This window comes from Ammospiza caudacuta, chromosome 3 (assembly GCF_027887145.1).
Source record: "Ammospiza caudacuta isolate bAmmCau1 chromosome 3, bAmmCau1.pri, whole genome shotgun sequence".
Classification (NCBI taxonomy): domain Eukaryota; kingdom Metazoa; phylum Chordata; class Aves; order Passeriformes; family Passerellidae; genus Ammospiza; species Ammospiza caudacuta.
In genome coordinates, this window is record NC_080595.1 from 42,454,472 (window position 1) to 42,474,495 (window position 20,024).

Below are 20,024 nucleotides of genomic sequence, written 5' to 3' on the forward strand. Positions count from 1 at the left end.
TATGCCAACCAGAACCTACATCACTTCACTATCAAGTGGCAGCTGACAATTAACATCTAAAAAAATCAGAGAGATAACTAGATGCAAAGAAAAGGCTATGCAGACATTAAATCCAAGTAAAGTTTTCTGTTTCTTAAAGACAATTTATAATAGGGTTAAATCACAAGTTAAGCTTCCAGAGTCAGAGAAACAATAGCATTATTGCCAAATCTTAAAAAAAACCCCAAAAAGACCAAGGATCTAAATGGAGAGAATATTTTTTTCATTACCACCATTATTATATTAGAAAACATACTTGTGATGGTACAGAAAAGCAGCATTTTAATCCAGTATACTTACATTATTGCATTCTCCCAGGAAATATAGTGCAAATCCATCAGCTTTTGTAGCTGTCAAAGCAATAACAAAAGAAATAATTGTACTCACAGGGATAAATCAAACTTAGGCAACATCTTTGAGGTGAAACCACAGATTCAATTCCACTTAGGACAAACATCTACCATTCAAAAGATTAAGATCTTCTGCTGTGTCTCCTAAAACTTCTACGAGTCTATAAAGTTAGAGGTTTTTGCTTTCTTCATTGCCATTTACAGCATTTTAAAAGATAATTAGAAACAACTTCTTCATACATCTATACTCCAAGGCCTAATGTCTGTAAAAGCAAATGAATCCAAACACTAGATGTACCGTTAAAAAGTGTATTTACAATATAATCTGTCAGATACCACTGCAATTTTTATGAGTAAAATAAATGCTAATTGTAAATGTTAAGCTATATTTGTCCTTGCCTTAAGAGAGAAAATCATGGGAAAATGAGGAGTTACAAATACTGCCATAAAAATGTGTTTCCAAACAAACTGCTTCTATTTTCTGCACCTAGCCCATATTAAAAATAGTGACACTCATCAGAAAGTTTATACTTCATAGATTGCTGCCAAATTAAGAGTGTGGTATGAAACAGGGTAAAGTCAAGTTCCTTAAACTCTCAAAAGCTTAGAGTCAACCAACCATCATAACTTATCCTCAAAATCAGAACAGTACATAGCAGAAAATGTTTCTCAGCCTGCTCTACGCAACAGGTTTGGATCATGTGTCTTTCCAAAAGTTCATAAACATTCTAAAAAGAGAGTAAACAGACTTATCTGGTACCTATTATTTTATGAATGAACTCAAAAACCTTTTTAGTACATTTCAGTGGAAAACATTTTACTTGTGTGCAAACAAATCAAATGGCTTTCTTAATTTCTTTGACCAAAGGAAAAAAGTTCCACTGTGTAGTTACTTGCTCATTGTCAACTGTGCAGCATTATTAAGAGTTGAGGGCAGAGTAATTTGCATTCAGATTTTAAATCCTTCAGCTGTAGTACATAAGTACCTACAAGTCAAATGAGTACTGTAAAGGAAATAATATATAAAAAGCCCTCCCATCTGCTATTCAAAAGGAAAAAAAAATGTAATACATAAGCACTCTGTATGGTCCAGTCTCACTTGCTGTTTCTTAACAAATTTGTTTTGCTGTGAGTTGGACATCAATATCCAAATAGTAGCCTAAGCAAAATCAGCAGATTTTGCAGAGAAAAGGTTATTTTAAAACATCATATATATAAACCAATACTATTACCCATCGGTACAAAATTATGAAGCAGCTGGGACAGTAAAACCTTTCTAAAGAGCTGACTGAAATCTATCGTGACACTTCTAATTGAAGTCTGAGTACATCTACTCTGGCTAAAAAGAAGCCAAATTACACTTGTATTGTTATTGAGTGTTTTTTTTTGTTTTTAATTTTTAACTTTTGATAATATGCAGTATTTTCTTACCACATAAGGTACTTACACCTGATAGGAAAAATAGTTAAACAACTGAATTTGAGATCACATAAAAGATATGCCTTCTTCCAGTGGCATTTCAATTGTTTCAAAAGGAATTTAAATATGCAGTGATATTACTGATAGACTTTTATTTTCTTACTTTCACTACTGAAATTGCAACACCATCATAACCAGAACAGATTCTTTGGTTCATTTAACACGAGACTCTAATATCACAATAGGATATGCAACTCTCTCCACAGATGAAATTCACTTCAGTGCAGCTAGGGATTCACTGAGGGACAGAAGGTGAAGTAGTTCACACTGAGAGAACATCCAGTGGGAACACCGTTATCCCTAAGTACCTGTCTTTATTAATTAAACCACGTAAGAAATGTGCTGTGCACTGATGCTGAGTAACAGCTCAGAGACACCTGATTCTCCTTCTTACCTATTTTAATGATGCTGCTCAGTTCATACAGAAGCAGTTGGTTATCTCCTCCTGTATCCAGACGCTGCTCTATGTAGCTGTTCAATTCATACACTACGCCTTGCATATTCGTATCCTGGTACTATGGGAGCAAAGATGAGAAGAACATTTTAGAATAACTGAGATGCATTTTGCAGGTTAGAAACATACAAATTCATTAAAAATAATATGTTAAGATTTCAGTACTGAGCCAAGTAGAGCTGTCCTAATCCAGCTACCTGAAGAGCAAGGTCACCTCTAAACAAGAGGCATAGCACTCCACCCTCTGTTAATTAAACATTTGTTCAAAGCACATTGAGAACACCACTCAACAATTAATAATCACCTAAACTGAGCCAGGGTCATGAACAACATCTAAAGAAAATGAGAGACATGACAATTATCAAGTAAGTAGACTGTCATCACTGAGTCAGAGTTAACACAAACTCCAAAAAGAGTCAGAAGAAGGCTAATTCACTTTGTTAGGAAATCCATTTCTTTTTATACTCTAGTTTGCTACAGGTGGACCTGATTGGTTCTTTAATCAAAGCACCATCCCCATTGGTTAATTAGGAAACCACCCATTTGTAAACAACCTTACGGGCAAAACAGCTTATCACAAAACACCTGCAGATTGTTCACAATTCTTTCTCTCCAGCTCTCTCAGACCAATTCATGGGAAAGCTATCTAGCTTTCCCTCTCTCTGACCAGACTGTTACATTCATAGTAGACTTCAACTCCTTCCTTTTAAGCTCCTAGTTCACCAGGAAAGGAAGCAAGCAAGTGCCTTAGCTAGCATCTTCCACCTCAGATTCATGTGCCAAATGACAGAACTGTGCCAAGCACCAGAGCTTTCAGGTGGTGATAGCTCAGGAAGCTCAGCCTTTCAAATACAGAAGCAATTAACATCAACCAAGTGAAGGACAAAAATCACAAGTCAAAATACCGCCAGCCGCTGTGGCTTCATAGGCATTTGTTTCAACTGATGATGGCAGACACAAATCAAATCTGCTGGTAGATTACAAATCAGTTAGGATATTTAGATGGGAGCCATGGGGTGCTGATTGCTGGTATGATGGAACAGCACGATATGGTTAAAATCTCACAGGAAAGGAGATGCAGCCTCCCTTCAGGGGCCCAGCTGCATTTGTTTATCCATTTCCCAAGTTCTGAAGGACTGTTAAAAACAGCACTATATGTGTATATGTAGCATAACAGCATCACGAACAATCATTTCACAGGAAGCAATACTTGGCACTAAGTAAAGATTCATTACCCTGCCCAAAACTGGTAATGTGGAAACTGAATAAAGTAATATGGTCAATTACTTACTGAACTCCATGATGCAGTAAATTACATTGCTTAAACTAAAAATTAAGCTGGTGATATTTAGACAAATTAATGTTGCTTGAAAGACCAAGGCTTACTCTTGTGCTCATTCATACTTCAAAGCCAAGTTTAATATAGATCATACTAATATAAACTACAATGGAAAATACCATAAATGTTCAGAGTATCACAGTCTAGCCCACTACCACTCCAACGTTTATGTGCATATGTGTAACTGCTCAATATCTTCTCTGCCTGTAAATGTGGGTAAACCTCCACATGTGACAATTACTGATGGATTAACACATAACTCATACGATATATTTCATTATATGACTTTCATTCCCCCTCTTATTTTCATGCATACAACACACTATGTCAGGAATACAGAGGATACATTTTGTAAATTCAGCAGATATTAATCTTGACTTGAAAATGGTTCCTGAGAATATACAATCTTTGCTATGACCTCTTCTTAATCTATTAATCTACTGCTCCACATGGGCATATTAGAACATTTAAGTCCTAGGCTGTCCAAATACTCTCAATGTGTATCAAACCTGACACTTCATAATTCCTTCTGTAAAATGATGCAATGGTTATACATTTTGACAGCGATGTAAGGTTACACTGCATAAATGCATAAACTACTGCAGGTCTTGAGTTTACAATACAGCATGCCCCCGCCAATATTAGCACCATATGGCAGCTGGCAAGCTTCCACTGCCTGCCCTCTGTTGTGTCCCACATTACTCCTGTATGATTATTATTCAAAGGGAGAAAACAATAGCATAGTCTCATGCAAGTGGAGCTTTTATACTTACAATCTGTAGCCATAAGTAGCTGTAAAGCAGGAATATGGTGAACAAGAGTGTACACTATTCAGATGTGCTAACCCCAGTCTGCAAAAGTATGTGTAGCCACATACCCTAAAGCAACAACAGCTAATCAAGCACACATGCACTTTATCATGTGGAAAAATGCCTTCTCAGAACTTGGAAATGAATACACATCTTTTCGCCTGTGACGCACAGTCAGGATTTAAATCAAATTCTCAAAGGTTAAAGCTAATACGTTAAGAGAACGCATCATCAAAATGAGCCACGGCAGAATAACTGCTTTCCCTCTAATCAAGCAGCAGTTCAACCTGCATAGTAATTACATAATAGCTGGGTGCCCTTTATCCTCACCTCTGCCACATATGCTTGCAAACGTTTGGTAAGCAGGGCAAAGCACTCGTGTCACGGAAGGGAGGCAGCTGCGTAACGCCGGCCGCTGTTACGTGGCACGCGTCTGGCACTGACCATCTGCACACCCACAGCTGCCCAGATGAGTACAGCTTGTCCAGAGGCACAATTAAGTAATTCTTAGATCAATCATCAACAAAGATTCACTCCGTCATGCTGCAAAATGATTTTCCTTTCATTACAGTACAGTCAAAGAGTTTTTTATTAGGTTCTAGGCATTTTATATTGGATAACTATAACTACGTGGTTGAAAAGCCACAAGAGTCTTTATGAAACCATGTATTTAAACACTAAGTCATCTGGAAACTCTGGTACAAGCACTGCCCAATGTGGTTGCTAACACAGACTTGTGCATATTTGGCGTAAAACTTACTTTGAGAAAGCAACTCATCAAAAAAATTCAACACACTTGATGGAAAAGAAGTATTTATTACATATATACACTATTATATGTAGTAAGCAGCATTTCTTAATTTGAAATTTAAACATTATTAATGCTCATCAACTTTTTCCTTAATTAATTTTTCCCATTGCTGATTTCCTTCTATTTAAGATTCAGTGTCCATAAGTATTTTGGTATACTTACTGTAAAATTCTGAATTCCAATGACATTACATAAAATAATTCAATTAGACTAAAAACTAGTTTAGCACTATCATACCAGCATAATATTTCTAGTAGCTGTGTATATTTTAAAGCTATGAAAATGGACTAACAATTAAAAAGGGAAATTGTGTTATAAATATTCAAAATAAAATTAATAAATATAAAATAAGTTTGTTTTTACAGGATTTATGTAAAAATATGTATACGGTTCTTAGTCTTTACAATATTTTCTGTGCAATAGAAGACAACAACCCATGACAGGTAATTTCAGAATTGTTTTGTGCCTTAGAACTACACAAGGAGGCTTGGAACAAACGCTGAAAAAAGGAGATACTGAACTAATGTAGAGTAAGATGAATTTTAAGTATTCATTCTAAACAATTCAGAGACATGGAGAAACTAATATTCAAGTACACAATATAATATCTAAAGTAAAAAACAAAATGAAATTAGGATTATTTTCATGCTTTGATGCTCATAGTGCAGCTGTGCCACAGGCATTTTATGCTTTTGCAGGAAAGAAAAAGTCCCTTTGCTGCAACAAAAAGCCTTCATTAATGCAGCAGTTGTATCCAACTGCAAGGCGCTCCAGAGGTGTCACAGGGGGCCACAACATGGACAGATGGAGGCGAACTTGAGAAAGAAAAAACAAAAAAACCAACAAACCAAAGAGAAACATCGAAACATCTCAAACAATATGACATTATTCCAAAAAAAAAAAGAAAAAAAAAAGAAAAAAAAAAGAAACCTCACCAAAACCACAAAAACACAAACAAGCAAACCACAAAACAGCAACAAAAACAGCCTCAAAAAACTAACAACAAACACACTTTATGAGATCAAAATGACATTATTAGGAAAGAAAAAATGAACTCAACTGTCCAGGTAAGAAGGAATTCCTGGACCAGGAATAGAATCTTTTGGGTCAAACAGGGCTTCTTGGAAGGAACCTCAGTTGTTAAACAGTGTGAAATCACTAAGAATAAAGGATGAACATAGGCCAGGGTCATTGTACATAGAGAACAGGTGTTTTTTAACTCTTGGGTCTATCTGGTTACATCAGTTAGTATTTTAGATAACCAGCTTGTTCAAACCACCTAAATTAAACTGTCAATGGCATCATCAAAACTCGCAGATAATGAATTCAAGTAATTCTGTGCAACATTTTACACAAAAGAATGTCCTTAGGCAGGGACTGGATTTCACCCAAGGTTCTTCAGTCATCTTTAAAACTGACAGCTCCTCTCTTCTCTATCAGCACACTACAGAATATAGGCCAGCTGCTGAACCAAAAACAACCAAAATCTCCTCATAAACTTCCAGCCAACACAAGTTTTCTTTCCTATAAAACTATAGTCCTGGCAACAGGAGTCATCAGGGAAGGAATTTAAAAATGAACTAAAAAAAGCCTCCAAATTAAAAAAAAAAATAAAAAGAACACTTGTTTGAAGTCTTAATGGTCTGAATTAACATTTGATTGACATGCCAGTCTGAAATATTTCACACTAGGTATTTTCATACTTTACCAGATGTATAAAATGACAGGTCTTACATACCTAAGTTCTCTGGGCCATCGATACTTGCATAATAAAAACAATTTCCCAAAAGCAACACTTCTGTACTTCTCAAAAAAAATTGTTGTCAAAAAAGAAGTAAATAAACAAAAATATTTTTCTGAAAGAAATCAGCTTTTCCTTCTCTTGGGTAGCATTATGAAAAATCCCATATGCACAGTTACCATCCTGATTTAAGAGACTTGCTCTATATAATTTTCCAGTTGCATTCATAACTTATCTTCTAGAAAGATAATCAATACTCAATTACTTGCATATTTTCTAAAGAAATACTATATTTAAGAATTTTGGCACTATTACCTTATTTACCCACACACTGTTTTGTTTTTTTTTTTTTTTTTTTTAAACTGAAGAATATTCTTTTATGTTTCCCTTTTTTTTCTTCCTCACAAAGACTGCATAACTAGAAAGGAACATACTGGTGACTAAACCCAGTCCCCTGAAGACAAAGGCAGCCCTGTAGGAGACATTTGGTTTAAAAGCACTTAAAATATTCATTCCATGTGTCACTACACTTTATCACAATGAGTATTCAGACATCTAGTGTAGAAACAAAGAAGGCCAGACCTGTATCACAACAATCACCTACTTCTTTAAATTTAAGAACTTAATTTAGTTATAGTAATGTTATTGCACTTCTAATGACCAGGGGGTATAAAGAAAGAAACAGCTGCAGGGGGAAAATAAGACAACATTAAAAAAAAAGGTCAACCTATTTAATTAAATCAACAGTAAAATTTATTCAGGTCATTTTTAAGTGTAGTGAGATAGGTTGTGTACATTTTTGCCGTGTATGTTCATGTGTGTTACTATCTTTTCTAGGCCTTGTCTTTCACTGGCTGCAGTATTTTGCATTATCTGCACTGATGGCTAGTTCCCATCTTGCATGGAAATTGGTGTTTGTCATTTTGGGGCATAGATAACCACAAGATAATTACATTCAAATAACACTGTAAACATATATAAACTGGACATGTGAAGCAACAAAAATATGGATCTGCACTTCATTAAATAAAAGAGTTAAAAAACACAAACCCCCCCCAACCTTACAAAAGGCTAATCAAACTGCTTGTTTCAAAGAGGAAATGCTGAGCCAAAGGATGTGAAATCCTCGGACTGAAGAAAGTGGTGAGCAAACTTACAGTCCAGAGATGGCTTTCAGAGGAGCAATGAGCTTGGAGAGGAAACTCAAAAAAAAAAAAAAATCAGAAGAGGTAACTGGGCTTGGGTGACGTAACCAGTTTTCTTTAAACTTGGATACTGGAAAGCAAGCAACTATAAAGTGCAGTCTTAGCTGAGGTGATTAATTTTAATGGTTGTACATAGCCTCAGAGAAAACTGCTCCTACACGCATTTGTCTGACGTCTATTCTTCTTGTTTTGACTGGAGAGGACATGGGTTGGAACTTGCATGGTAAATAAAGTTTAGCATTGCAGCACCATACGCAGGTATTTACGAATTTTTTTCTTCACTCATCAAACAGCTTCATGACAAAATGAAAGGGAAAATACGAGATGACATTTGGCAGCACAGGCCCTATTATGATGCAAACCAGCTTTCTTACTCTGCACAGAAAGAACTCACTAGTTTTGAAGGCACACATTTCCCAGCCTTTTTATCTAGCTGATTTCCAAGCCTCGGAGAGATGGTGAACACCTTTCCTAAAAGAAGCTACTTGCCCCATAGCCCCCCCTCACTGACGTCCATCCTAACCTTCCCATCAGCTCCTTCCCTGTTACCAAATGGCAACACTGAAATAAATTGCTCCACAATAGAAAAAATACATCATAAAAAGCAAAGGCCTCACTTATGAGAAAAGAACATTATGATTACATAGAAGTAACCATATAATCTGTTATTAACTGTAAGGCTCATAAAGCTTCATGAATATCTCAATTATATCACCACTCCAGATTATATAATAAAACAGCATAATGAGCTTCACTTTAACTTGACAAGGCTGAATACTGCTCCTCTTTTTAAAAAGCTTTTTATAAAATGACATTCCCTCCTAATACTTGACTTGCAAGCACTCTAAAGACACCATGTACAACATTAAAAATAAACTTCATTTTCCTACCACTGTTGCTTATCACTACCACAGTATTCACAAGGTTTTCTTTTTAAAGACATCGGCTTATACAAGCATCTTCTCGTGACAATAGGTGCAATGCCATTTGCAACACTTCTAAAGGCTAAATATATTTTTTTATATATTTTTATATTTGTTCTAGTTCCCCTAACTTTTTTATTAATCTGTTTTCAGTTCTGGGACAACGTGAAAATAGTTAAATCCTATCTTTAATAAGATACTACAAGGAATGAGCTTGCTTTACCAATGGGTCATGGAGAGCCCAAACCTTTATTACCAGTCACACAGTGAAGATACATGCAATTACTGCAACTATTTACTGAAAACACACTTGCTAATTCTGTGATTGGCAGTGACATACTGTGCTGGGTGCTGGCTGGTGCCAAGGCAGCTGCCAAAAAGCTGCAAGTCCAAAAAGGGGAAAGGAAAGGATTAAACTATCATTCCTGTTTCCAAGAATAAAGTACTCTAAATGAGCAAGTCACTTGCTAGGTAATAATTTTCTGGTGTTTATATGGTAAACTTCTGTAAAGTGAATTGCTGTTGGCATTGCCAGAGTTTACAAAGCAAAGGTACTTGCCAAAAGGCAACTTCACTGGAAGTATTGTTCAAGTAAACAGGGAATGGAAAGTTATTAAGCAAAATGAACAGCTAATTTTGCTGTGATCGTATCAGGAACATTGAGTATTTTCACTTAAACTTCAGAACCTGAGGTACAAAAGAGCACACAGTGATCACGGGGAACTTAGCAGCACGTAGAACAGAATCCTGGCTATAGTTCATCAAGGAATGGGGTTATTTTTGCCAACTGAAAAGAATAACATGTCTCCAAAGCACACTGTTTTCACTAATGATGTCAGAGAACTACATCTTTAATCTAGATGTGCATGAATACATATGCACTTAGTGCTCAAACTCACACTCCTCTCTTTTTGTTTCTTTTGCAGGAAAATAGCAAAGTATTCAGTTAAAGTTTTCTTCATCCAAGTAGCTCAATAGTTGGTTTTCTTTCTGAAATCCCTCTGCCCAGAAAACCACTTGTGCAGCTAGGATGGATGGGATCAGCTGACACACATCTGCACAATAAGTGAGCAGAAGAAACTCAGCATTTCCAAGGATGTTCCCAATACTACATCATGCAAAAAGGAGATTCTGTCCCCAGTTACATATATTTCATAAACACTGGAAACTAGTACTCAGAAAAAAGTTCACAGGTTCATTGGTCACAGATGCTCATGAGGTATTTTGTAACCAGAGCTGCTCTTATGCCAAAAGCTGTGCACAGGAATCAGGAAATCATTCCCCTCCACCACCATTCAGATCCTATATCAGGCCAAACAAGGAAATCTTCCCAAATAGTTGCTGAACATCAAAGTATTGACAAAATTGTCATTAGTAGACCAGAATTAAAAATAATAAATTTTGACTTTTTCTTTTTTTCTATTCTACAATTCTAAAAATTTAAATTATGTGGAAGTTTTATCCTGTTATCTCCTACTTTCTCTTCTCCCCGTCTTTCAAACATTTCAAGTGCCAACAGCCAAGTTTGCCACTTTATTTTAATTTTCTACTAAGAAGCTAAAAATAATATATTCAAGATGGAGTTCCTATTCAACAGGATTTCAAAACTTACATTTCAAAATTTCTTAAATTTTCAAAGTGTGAAACTGTGACATGAAACCCTTGAAAATACTAAAATTACCTTCCAACAATTTAAGATTTTTTAAAATATATTCCTACCTCATTTTCTAGCTAACATAGTATTGCTAAAGCAATCGGTGATTTAGTTCTGCAATAAATTTCCTTTCACTAACCTTAATTTTTCCTTCCCTATGATACAAGCTGTTTCTTGCAGATGTTTTCAGGAATTAAAAATGTGACACTTAATGACTTCAAAACTCATAATTTTTCAGTCAGCGTGAACATGTCTTTTTGTCTGAAAAACATTACTCACATACAGAACTTCCCTAATTTAAATTCTAATTTATGTTCATATTTTAATTAAACTGGTATCAGTTTGAGCTGCTGAAGAACGAGTATGTGTTACAGTGGTCTACGTTTTTATATATGGCATTACTCAAAAATACAGCAAACAAATCAGCCTGTTAATTTGTAGCATGGTGTACTCCTAAGTACCTTTAAGTACTTTACTTTTAAAAAAGCTAAACCAAATAGTAGTGCAGCACAGTATACATACCAAGTGCACAATGATTGATGGCTAAAAAAACAAGGGAAAGAATGTTTACTTAAGAACATCTGAAGTATCATCTGCACCCTACTGATTCCAGGGCTTCAAGTGACAGCCCATCCATCTTTAGGAAATCCTAAGCCACAAGATATGACTTTGAGGGGCTGAGATGGCTGACACCAGACTGAGAGACACAGGGAGTGACTGGCAAGGCAGACTTGGGCATTCAGAACTTGTTTTCTTTGCCTTAAACAGCTCAGATGTGGTAACCAAGATATATTCTGTAATTCCGTTTAACAGAGGTTTAGGTAAATGTTAATCTACTAAATTAATGACAATTAAAAGGAACTTTCCCACATACATAATTAGAGCTTCTGAGATTTTTAGGCAGATCCTTCATTATTTTGAGATCAAAACAATATATATAGATATACTAATAACAATAATTCCACATTACAACAAAAGGTGTTCACTGTCATAACAGTAGCATACCAAGGGTTGAACAAAAACCATGTTGAAAACGAATGAATTATTAAAGCACACTAATTTTCACTTAAACTCTCAACAGCCTTCTAAGTCCATGGCACATCATGTATAGAGAAAATGTCTGCTTGAATGAACTCATTTTTAGACAACACCAAATCTCTTTCTTGTAGGCACATATGAGGTGAACTTCTGTTCCCCCTCATCCCAGCCCACTGCTCACAGGGTTACAAAACTGAGATTTCCACTACCAGCCTTAGTTCTCCACTCCTTCCACATTCTAGCATTTTCCAAAGGACTTCTACTGAGTGCAAGAGCATCCAGCCAGTTTTTGCAGTCTTTCAACCTGCCCTGGTTTTAATATGTGTCTGACACTACTGTGCTCCTCCTGGGAACATGAAATAGTTTATGCAAGACGTTCAAGAAGGAGACCAAACCAGGACTATGATTCCATTTTGGAAAGTCGTAAGGGCTCTCCCATCTTATGGGGTCCCTCAGGATGTCTGGGCCCATGGGGAACAACAGACTATCCTGAACTGAAATTTTCTCATTCACAGCAAAGGCACTCACTCCTAACAGATCCCTGTAATTAGTCCTCAGTCACAGACAGATATTCTGCAAGACACAGTGTCAATCAGATGTAAGGCTAGGGTTGGGAGTCTATTACTGAATGTGGTTTTTTAGGATTTTACACTACATTTCATGCAGACCACTGCAAAATATTTTAAATAAGAGAATTTAACTCATTGTATCATGCCACATCTCAAAAGGGAGTTATTAAATAGGGCATTTTTCTTCCCTTTCTATGCTTGCCACTTATTGAGGCAGTTACACTGATTAAATAGTCTGATGTTTGCTCAAAGTCCCATGAATTTCCTGGTTTCCATGAAGTACCTTTTTAAAACTGGATCATGAAAATAGCACTGGGAGAACTCTAATGCAAAATACCCTTCAATTTATTTACAGCCAATCAAGTGTTCTTAATATTTATTTTCCTTATTAACTGTTCTCTAGACAGTCTGTACAGCATTTTTTCCTCTGGAGATCCACTATAACCAGGGAATAGAGATAAATCTTGATCAGACTCTATGGAAAAATCATCTCAAGTGAACAGTGGGGCATGTGTTTTTAGAGGGGATAGAGAGCAGCACTTACCCTGCTGACTTCCTTAGGAGCCGTTTCATCTAAAAGGAAACAAACCAAACAATTAGGCACTCTGGGAAGTTTCCACACCGAGTGAAGAACAAGATAAAAAACTTCAAATTATTTTTGCACATTTGTACAAAACTTTCCTAATACGGTTTAACCAAGTGATTGAAATATCCTGAGATTGGCTTTCATTGACAATCTCTTAAAAGCTTCTAAAGCTAAAAATCAACTGAAATTAGGATAAAGTATTTAGGGATTCTATCTTGACTTAATAAGAATATAACATTACATACATTTCAGAATTCAGAGGGAAAACAATAAAAACACTAAACTCTACGTTTATATTCCAATTCAGTAAGGGTATTATTAGTACTGCATATTCTGAGAATTAAAGGCCTTTACTAACAAATATATGTCACCAACATCCTACAAGGAAGCTAGTGAGCAGACTTAAACCTAATATCAAAGTTCTAGTTCTAATAGCAAAGATGCTAGTCATGTTGACTTCTTTGGACGTGGAAAAAAAACCTTGTAGCCATAACTAAAGAAGAATATCACAGATGTTCTGGCATAACATGCTAAAAGAAAATAGATTACAAGATTATATATACATACATACATATATATATATGTACACAAGCTATAATTTTTTGTCCTTTCAAATGCAAACAGATTTTCATGCATTTTTAATAAGTTTAATACACATAAATAAACATAGGTACAATATCAGAGCTAAAACATTGAGTAGTATTTCTGAAAATGAAAGGAGCACAGCTACACAGCAAGAATACATCTGCCACAGGAGGAGTTTCTAACTTTCAGTTTAGCCACACCAAAAGTAGCTTAAAAGCACCTTTATAAACCTCCAGTTGGTTAGTTGTTTCTGAAAACATGAAGACAACTAATTTCAACCTTTTATTTGTTCCAAGGAGTCAAATTACTATACTTCGGAAATTAAAATTCAGTCAGGAAATAGATTTAATCTCACAGAAAATACCATATACTTATATTTGTCCAAGGCGCTTCATATCTTGCCACTTAAGATGAACTTTTAAACAACAAAGTTTGAAACCCTCAGATTTTCTAGCAAACACATTTAACACACAATTTCTGATGAAGGAATTCGCTACAGCAATACAGATTTCCCCTCAAAATTGAGTGGTGCCAAGGAAAATAATATATTTCACAACTGTGAGCGAATGAGTATTAGTGTCCTCTTAATCCTAGTCAAATGATATGCCACTAATTCACACATGCAGAACACAGACTTAATTTGCCTATTTAAGGCAGTTCTGTTGATTGCAGTGCAATGTGCAACACATGCTCTGCCACATTCAGTGATGTTATCTTCCTGAACCAGGCAAATCTTCATACCAGTTACAAGAACAGCCAGAGCTACACTCAAAATGCCTCTCTCCTATTACCTGATTTCTGACACTGAGCAACAGAAAACAGAGGGATGACATGACACTTTCCTTGGGAGTGTATGCTCAGTTTTCAGTAACCGACCGATCAAACATTTCTTCAATCACTGGTGACGCTTTTCTGTTTAAAGGATGGGGTTTTCTTCCTCACACTTTTGTGGGGTAGGAGGGGTGTTAGATTTTGTTTGGCTGGTTATTAAACCCTCGTCATCAGTCTTTAGCATTCTCAAAATGCTATGAGCTCCACAGTTCAAATACATAATACCAGAAAAGCTATTTTATTTTGCATCTGCGCACTATGTATTTCATCGGATTCCCTCTATTCACCTTATTCATTGAGCCTGTGATTCTGAAGGCTCCATCTCTGAAGCACATTTAAAAAAAATAAAATCCCATTTCATACATGGATTTCTATGCATGCATTTTTAAAAACAAAACAAAGGCCAAGAAGTTGCAAGATGCTAAACCAGTGCAGTCACAAAGAAAATTTTAATGCAAAGAAAGTTTTCAACATCTCAGACATGAAATTTTGAGGTATCAACCATGAAAGCAATGATTTTAATGCCCAGTTAGTTTTATCACAGGAACTCTTCTGCAAAAATAATATCAACTTTCTCCCTGGTCTTAGACTGTTCTTTTTTTTCTGGTAGTTTTCTGGTGTAGTTAAATACTGTTGCTGGTACACTAATTTCATTGATGACAGCAAACAAATGCTTAGGATTAATTCTGTTTGAGATCCCAGAGAGGTCTACAGTCACAGTTTCCTAAGGAATGTTTTCCCACACAGCAGATGTCCGATTGACCTAATAATTTTCCTTTTCAAAATTTGCTTTAGGCTTCAAATAATAAGACACAAGTTGCTCGCAATGCGATTAGACCAGCAGGGACATATTTGCTCATTTTTTTTACCTTGAAAAGTGTCATACACCTATAGATCAATAGAAACTCCACATCAATTTGTGTAGGTTGGGTAAGACTGATCTCACCACCCTGAAATAAAGGTTTACTTAATCTCTGCAGTAGAATGGCATCAGTCAGATGAAATTGGTCAGTCTATTTTAATTGCAATTTGCATCCTTATTTTAGACATCTTGAATCTGGCAGCTTCTGTCTCCACTGCATTTGTAGGATCTTTCAAAGATACCTCAGCTGAGAGTGGGTTTCCTAAAGCAGTAACTATCACACATATGCAACAGACATTTCAAGCCATCACTCAAAAACATTCTTGCTTAATGCAAAATCTCATTAAGGGCACCTGAATGCTACTCCTGATTTTCAACAGGATTTGAAAATCTGGATTTACCTCACAATTCAGAAGCACTTGTTGTGTTACTTCACAGAAAACTGATTTAGTTTGTTTAAACGTAGGCCTAGACATTGTAAGGGCATTTTCATTAGATTGATCTCTGGTGGCACACTGTTTCTTTCCCTGAAGCAGGACAAAACATGAATTCTAGCTCTTTTACATGAACAAGAAGATCTACACTGTTATTTTTAAGCTCCTGAAAAATGATGCTCCATTCTTACTCTTCTTTAGTAACATGCAACAGACAATAAATAAGGCCTGAACCAAGACTTCACTGCAGATGGTAAGCAGAGAAACATATTGTCTGCCAGGTGTCCTAAAATTTTAATTCACTCCTTTTCACATAAGCAAACAGGGCACTACACACAATAGGATTCAGGAGACTGAGCACTTGACTTCATTAGACATACCTAAATCTGGTAAATTTGGAAGCTTATTATTTTCTATGGTCTTAGCCCATACTAAACTGATGAAGCAGTTGGAGCAATTTTGCAGGATGGCTTATTCTGGCCAGAAAACTTCCAAAAGGCATCTTCTGAAAGTGTCACCAGTCCTTGTGAGAACAGGAAAGCATGAGCAAGATCACAGGTTTTTTTCTATTACCAAAATTGCTTAGTACTTAAGCAATTAAGTACAAAGTACTTAATTACTTAGTACAAAACATACGATGAATGGTAGCTCCACACCTATACATCCACGATCATAAAAATCCTCAACTGCAAAATGTACGTGGCAACTTCAACTAATCCAAGGAGGGCCTTTCCACATCTGCTAAAAGCTCCATAAAATTCAACAGAAGTCTCAAGTTTAATACACCTCAGCAAAAATCATGTTGGAACCTGGGCTCTGACCATCAGGCAGAAACTTAATAGTTTCCAGCAGTAAATATGCTTTACCAAGAAAGTGTACAATTGTGCTTTATGGTAATTAGCCGATGACTTCATATCCTATTCAACAGGGCTGTTGAATGACAAGAGTGTTAAACTGGTTCGTTCATCTATATTATCAGTCAGCAAGGTGCAATCACCATTGTTTATTACTGAATGCAGCCACAAGACAATGGGCTGGAGAGTATGTAAAGCAGTTCATCATTTCATACTTACCCATTTGCAGCTACACCTTTATGCTCTTAATTACTGCTTTTCTTCTCTGAAACATAATTCTGCCTGGCTTTCAGTCCAATAGCTGCACTGCAGCTTTCTTTAAAATTGCTTACATGTCACATTAGCACGTTTGGTGAAAGAAGACTCTCATCCAGTAGCAACCCAATTTCAATGTATCTAAGAAAGAACAGTATCACTACTAATTTGTTCTCTCACTTTTGAATAAAGATGCCTCTTCACTCTTGAATATTTTTCAAATACCAAATTCGAACTTCAAAGTCAAAGTTTTATTGCATTCAGCAGGTGTTTTCAAAGAGAAGGAAAATATTACATTGCCGTTGGCTCAAATACTACTCAGACATATACCTTAAGCAATTGCGCTAAGATCAATAGAACCTCTACAGCATGGATTGGAAAACAGAAATGCTTTCTTGTATTAAATGTCATGGCATTTCTGTAATATATAGTGATTCAGAGCTGAAAGAGATTATTAAAAGAGAACACTGCTTAAAGCAGGTCCTACGAAGCTCCAGCAACCTGAGAAAGCCCCATTGGATCTTGTCCACTGCAAGACATTTGGATATTTTAAAAACATGCACATCTTCTGGACCCTGCTGGGCCTCTGGAGTTTAGTTTGTTTATTCCTAGACCATGAACACCTGTTCCCAACTGATAAGATGCCTGGGGAACTATAAGTAAAGGCACTTCCTCCTGCTTTCCCAACATCCATATACAGCCCACTCTGAGCCCAACAAGGCAAGGGATGGGATCACACAGCTCAGTACCCTGAGGTTCCCCATCCCTGGCATGGAGCAAGGCTTCCAAGATTGTTGGCCCAAACAGACCAAGAAATTTCAGCAGATTGTAAGCTTCTGGAGTAGGAAATACTGCATATGGCTCAGTGACAGCAAGACAACATAATAATCTTACACGTGTTTGGAACCATGTAATATTTCACTTACCCTGGGGAGACAGAGAATCAGATACCAACATTTTTAGTGAACTTTTCGCTTTTAATTATTTCTATTTTGTTCTTATCACTACCTTTTTGATCACTGTATTCTTGTCTCCCTTCCATTTAGAAACATAAAAGATGTTTTTTGGGGGAAAAACATGTCCATGTAATAAAACTGTAAGCTATTGAACTCTGAATAAGTTGTTTAAAATTTTCAGATTTCACTGTTTATCGCTATAGAGAATCAAAAGTAGAACAGGAAGCTTCGCAGCCTGCCTGATTTTTGTCTTTCCGCACCTCTAACTACATTGAAAAGAACTGTCATGTTACTGAACTTTGTAGTAACATACTCAGAATTTGCAGATGTATCAAGACAGAGTAGTTTTCTTCTCTTTAGAACAGCTGACAAAAGAAACAAAAGAAAATGCCCCAGAGGAAAAGTCTGCTAACGTCAACAAGGGTAAGGGATCATTAGAGCTTGAGAGGATAGGATACCACATGAGAGGGTGCAGCGATCCAGTGTGAAACATTTATGTCAGGGGAATCATTTCAATCCCTCTGAAGAAACCATACTGTAACTACAACGCTAGTACATTTGGATAAGTGATGTATTTTATTTACTTTACTCCGGAGATTGAAAACGAAGAAACTAAAAAAATATTTAAATTAATCAAGAAAAAAACCTTAAGATGAAAAAGACAGATTAAAATTTACAAATTAAGCCTTTTTGCTTTTAGGACATTTCAGCTGATTTGTTAGTAATCATAATCAAGCTCTCAGTGACTGAGTTGAATATTACAGAATAATGATGTGCAGATAATTCATGACTTTAGAGTCTTTGAAAAATGACATGTTACACTAACACGATGAACAGATTGAAACCAAGAGAAGATTGAACTATTTACTACTTATCAGTACCACCACTGTGAGTAAAACATTTTGCTTGCAATGAGAAGACTGCTAAAAAATATATAAAATTATATCTTCAGTGTGTGGAAAGGAACAGAATATATAACTACAAAATTATAGACAGTTCTCCGTGAAAGATAATGACTGCACCTTACGAATTCCTGAAGTAGTCAGTTTTATTCTAAAAAGATTTTATAATGACAGATAATTATAGTTCACAGGAATGATACAAGAAAAAAATAATTTTAAAAACTATCTTTTTGGCTGCTCTACAACAACAACAAAAAAACCCAAGCTGCTGTGGTTTTCAGTATTCTTCTACTGACATTTGAACAAAGGAAAAATTTACCTCTCTCTAATAGCAGGTGCAGTATTAAACATGCTAGGCCAGATTTAGAAAAGTTTCCAGGCAGGGATACATGCACTATGATTTAAAAAAAAATCTCCAAAGCAGTCTGGTACCCAATTCCTTGAAATGAAAGGAAGTTAAATACCCCAATGATGAGTAGGTGTGTTGATTTACTCTGCCGATTCTCACTGCTCACATGACAATGATCATGCACTAAGTTGTAGAAACTCAGCCACTTGTGAAACCCTAAGATGATATTAAGGTTATGTGAAGTAATTGAGGAAGGCTATTGACCAGTGAGCTTACTAAAAGACAAGATAAAAATGTGACAAATACCAGTTGTCCCTGGCTGAAAACAAGAGTGTTTCCAATGAAGCTCTGTTTATATAGCTCTGACTGGTCTTGTGTACCTCCAGGACATGCTGGAACAGCCAACATCAGACACTCCAACACCAGAACACATCACAAAGTCCCAGCACCCAGCGGTTCACATGCATCAGGAGATATTAAATGCCTTGGCACGTCAGCATCCAGATTATCCTTTGACCCAGACTGGTTCTCCAAGAGGAGGTTCCACAAACATTTACAGGTAGAACTCAGTCCTCAGTGGACTGATGATTTCTGCATATGCCCACCAGCACATCCACATGCTCCACTATGCCAACAAATGTACTGCATGCCAACTTTCAGTACAGAAACTTTGACACAGGCTTCAAACTGAGGGCTGGCTGTACTATCAGGCACTGATGACAGTCCCATCATAAGAATCTAACTCCTTGAATCATTAAACCATAAGAAAGGGAGATAAATCACAGTATCTCTGCAATTAGGAATATGAGAAACACTTGGTGACAGAAATCATCCCTTCCTTAGGGGTTGCAAGGCAAATGTGACTTACACACAGAGAAGGGATTAAACTGGAAATTTCAGAAGGAATTTGGTAGGGAAAAAAAAAAGGAAAAAAAAACAAGCAATATCCAAAGGAAAAATGCAAATTCACATCTACAAGCTTAGAGTAAATGAAGAACT

General features: G+C 36.3%; 1 protein-coding gene across 1 annotated transcript in view; it reads right to left on the minus strand.

The window, feature by feature from the left end:
• The window catches only part of PDE10A (phosphodiesterase 10A), a 167,048-nt gene that overhangs the window by 55,268 nt on the left and 91,756 nt on the right, over positions 1–20,024 (minus strand). The window contains exons 3-5 of the mRNA XM_058802226.1: positions 12,956–12,984; positions 2,263–2,383; positions 340–389 (exon numbers count right to left, since the gene is read on the minus strand). Of these exons, the coding sequence (XP_058658209.1) occupies positions 340–389; positions 2,263–2,383; positions 12,956–12,984 (200 nt within the window). The remainder of the gene's footprint in view (positions 1–339; positions 390–2,262; positions 2,384–12,955; positions 12,985–20,024) is intronic.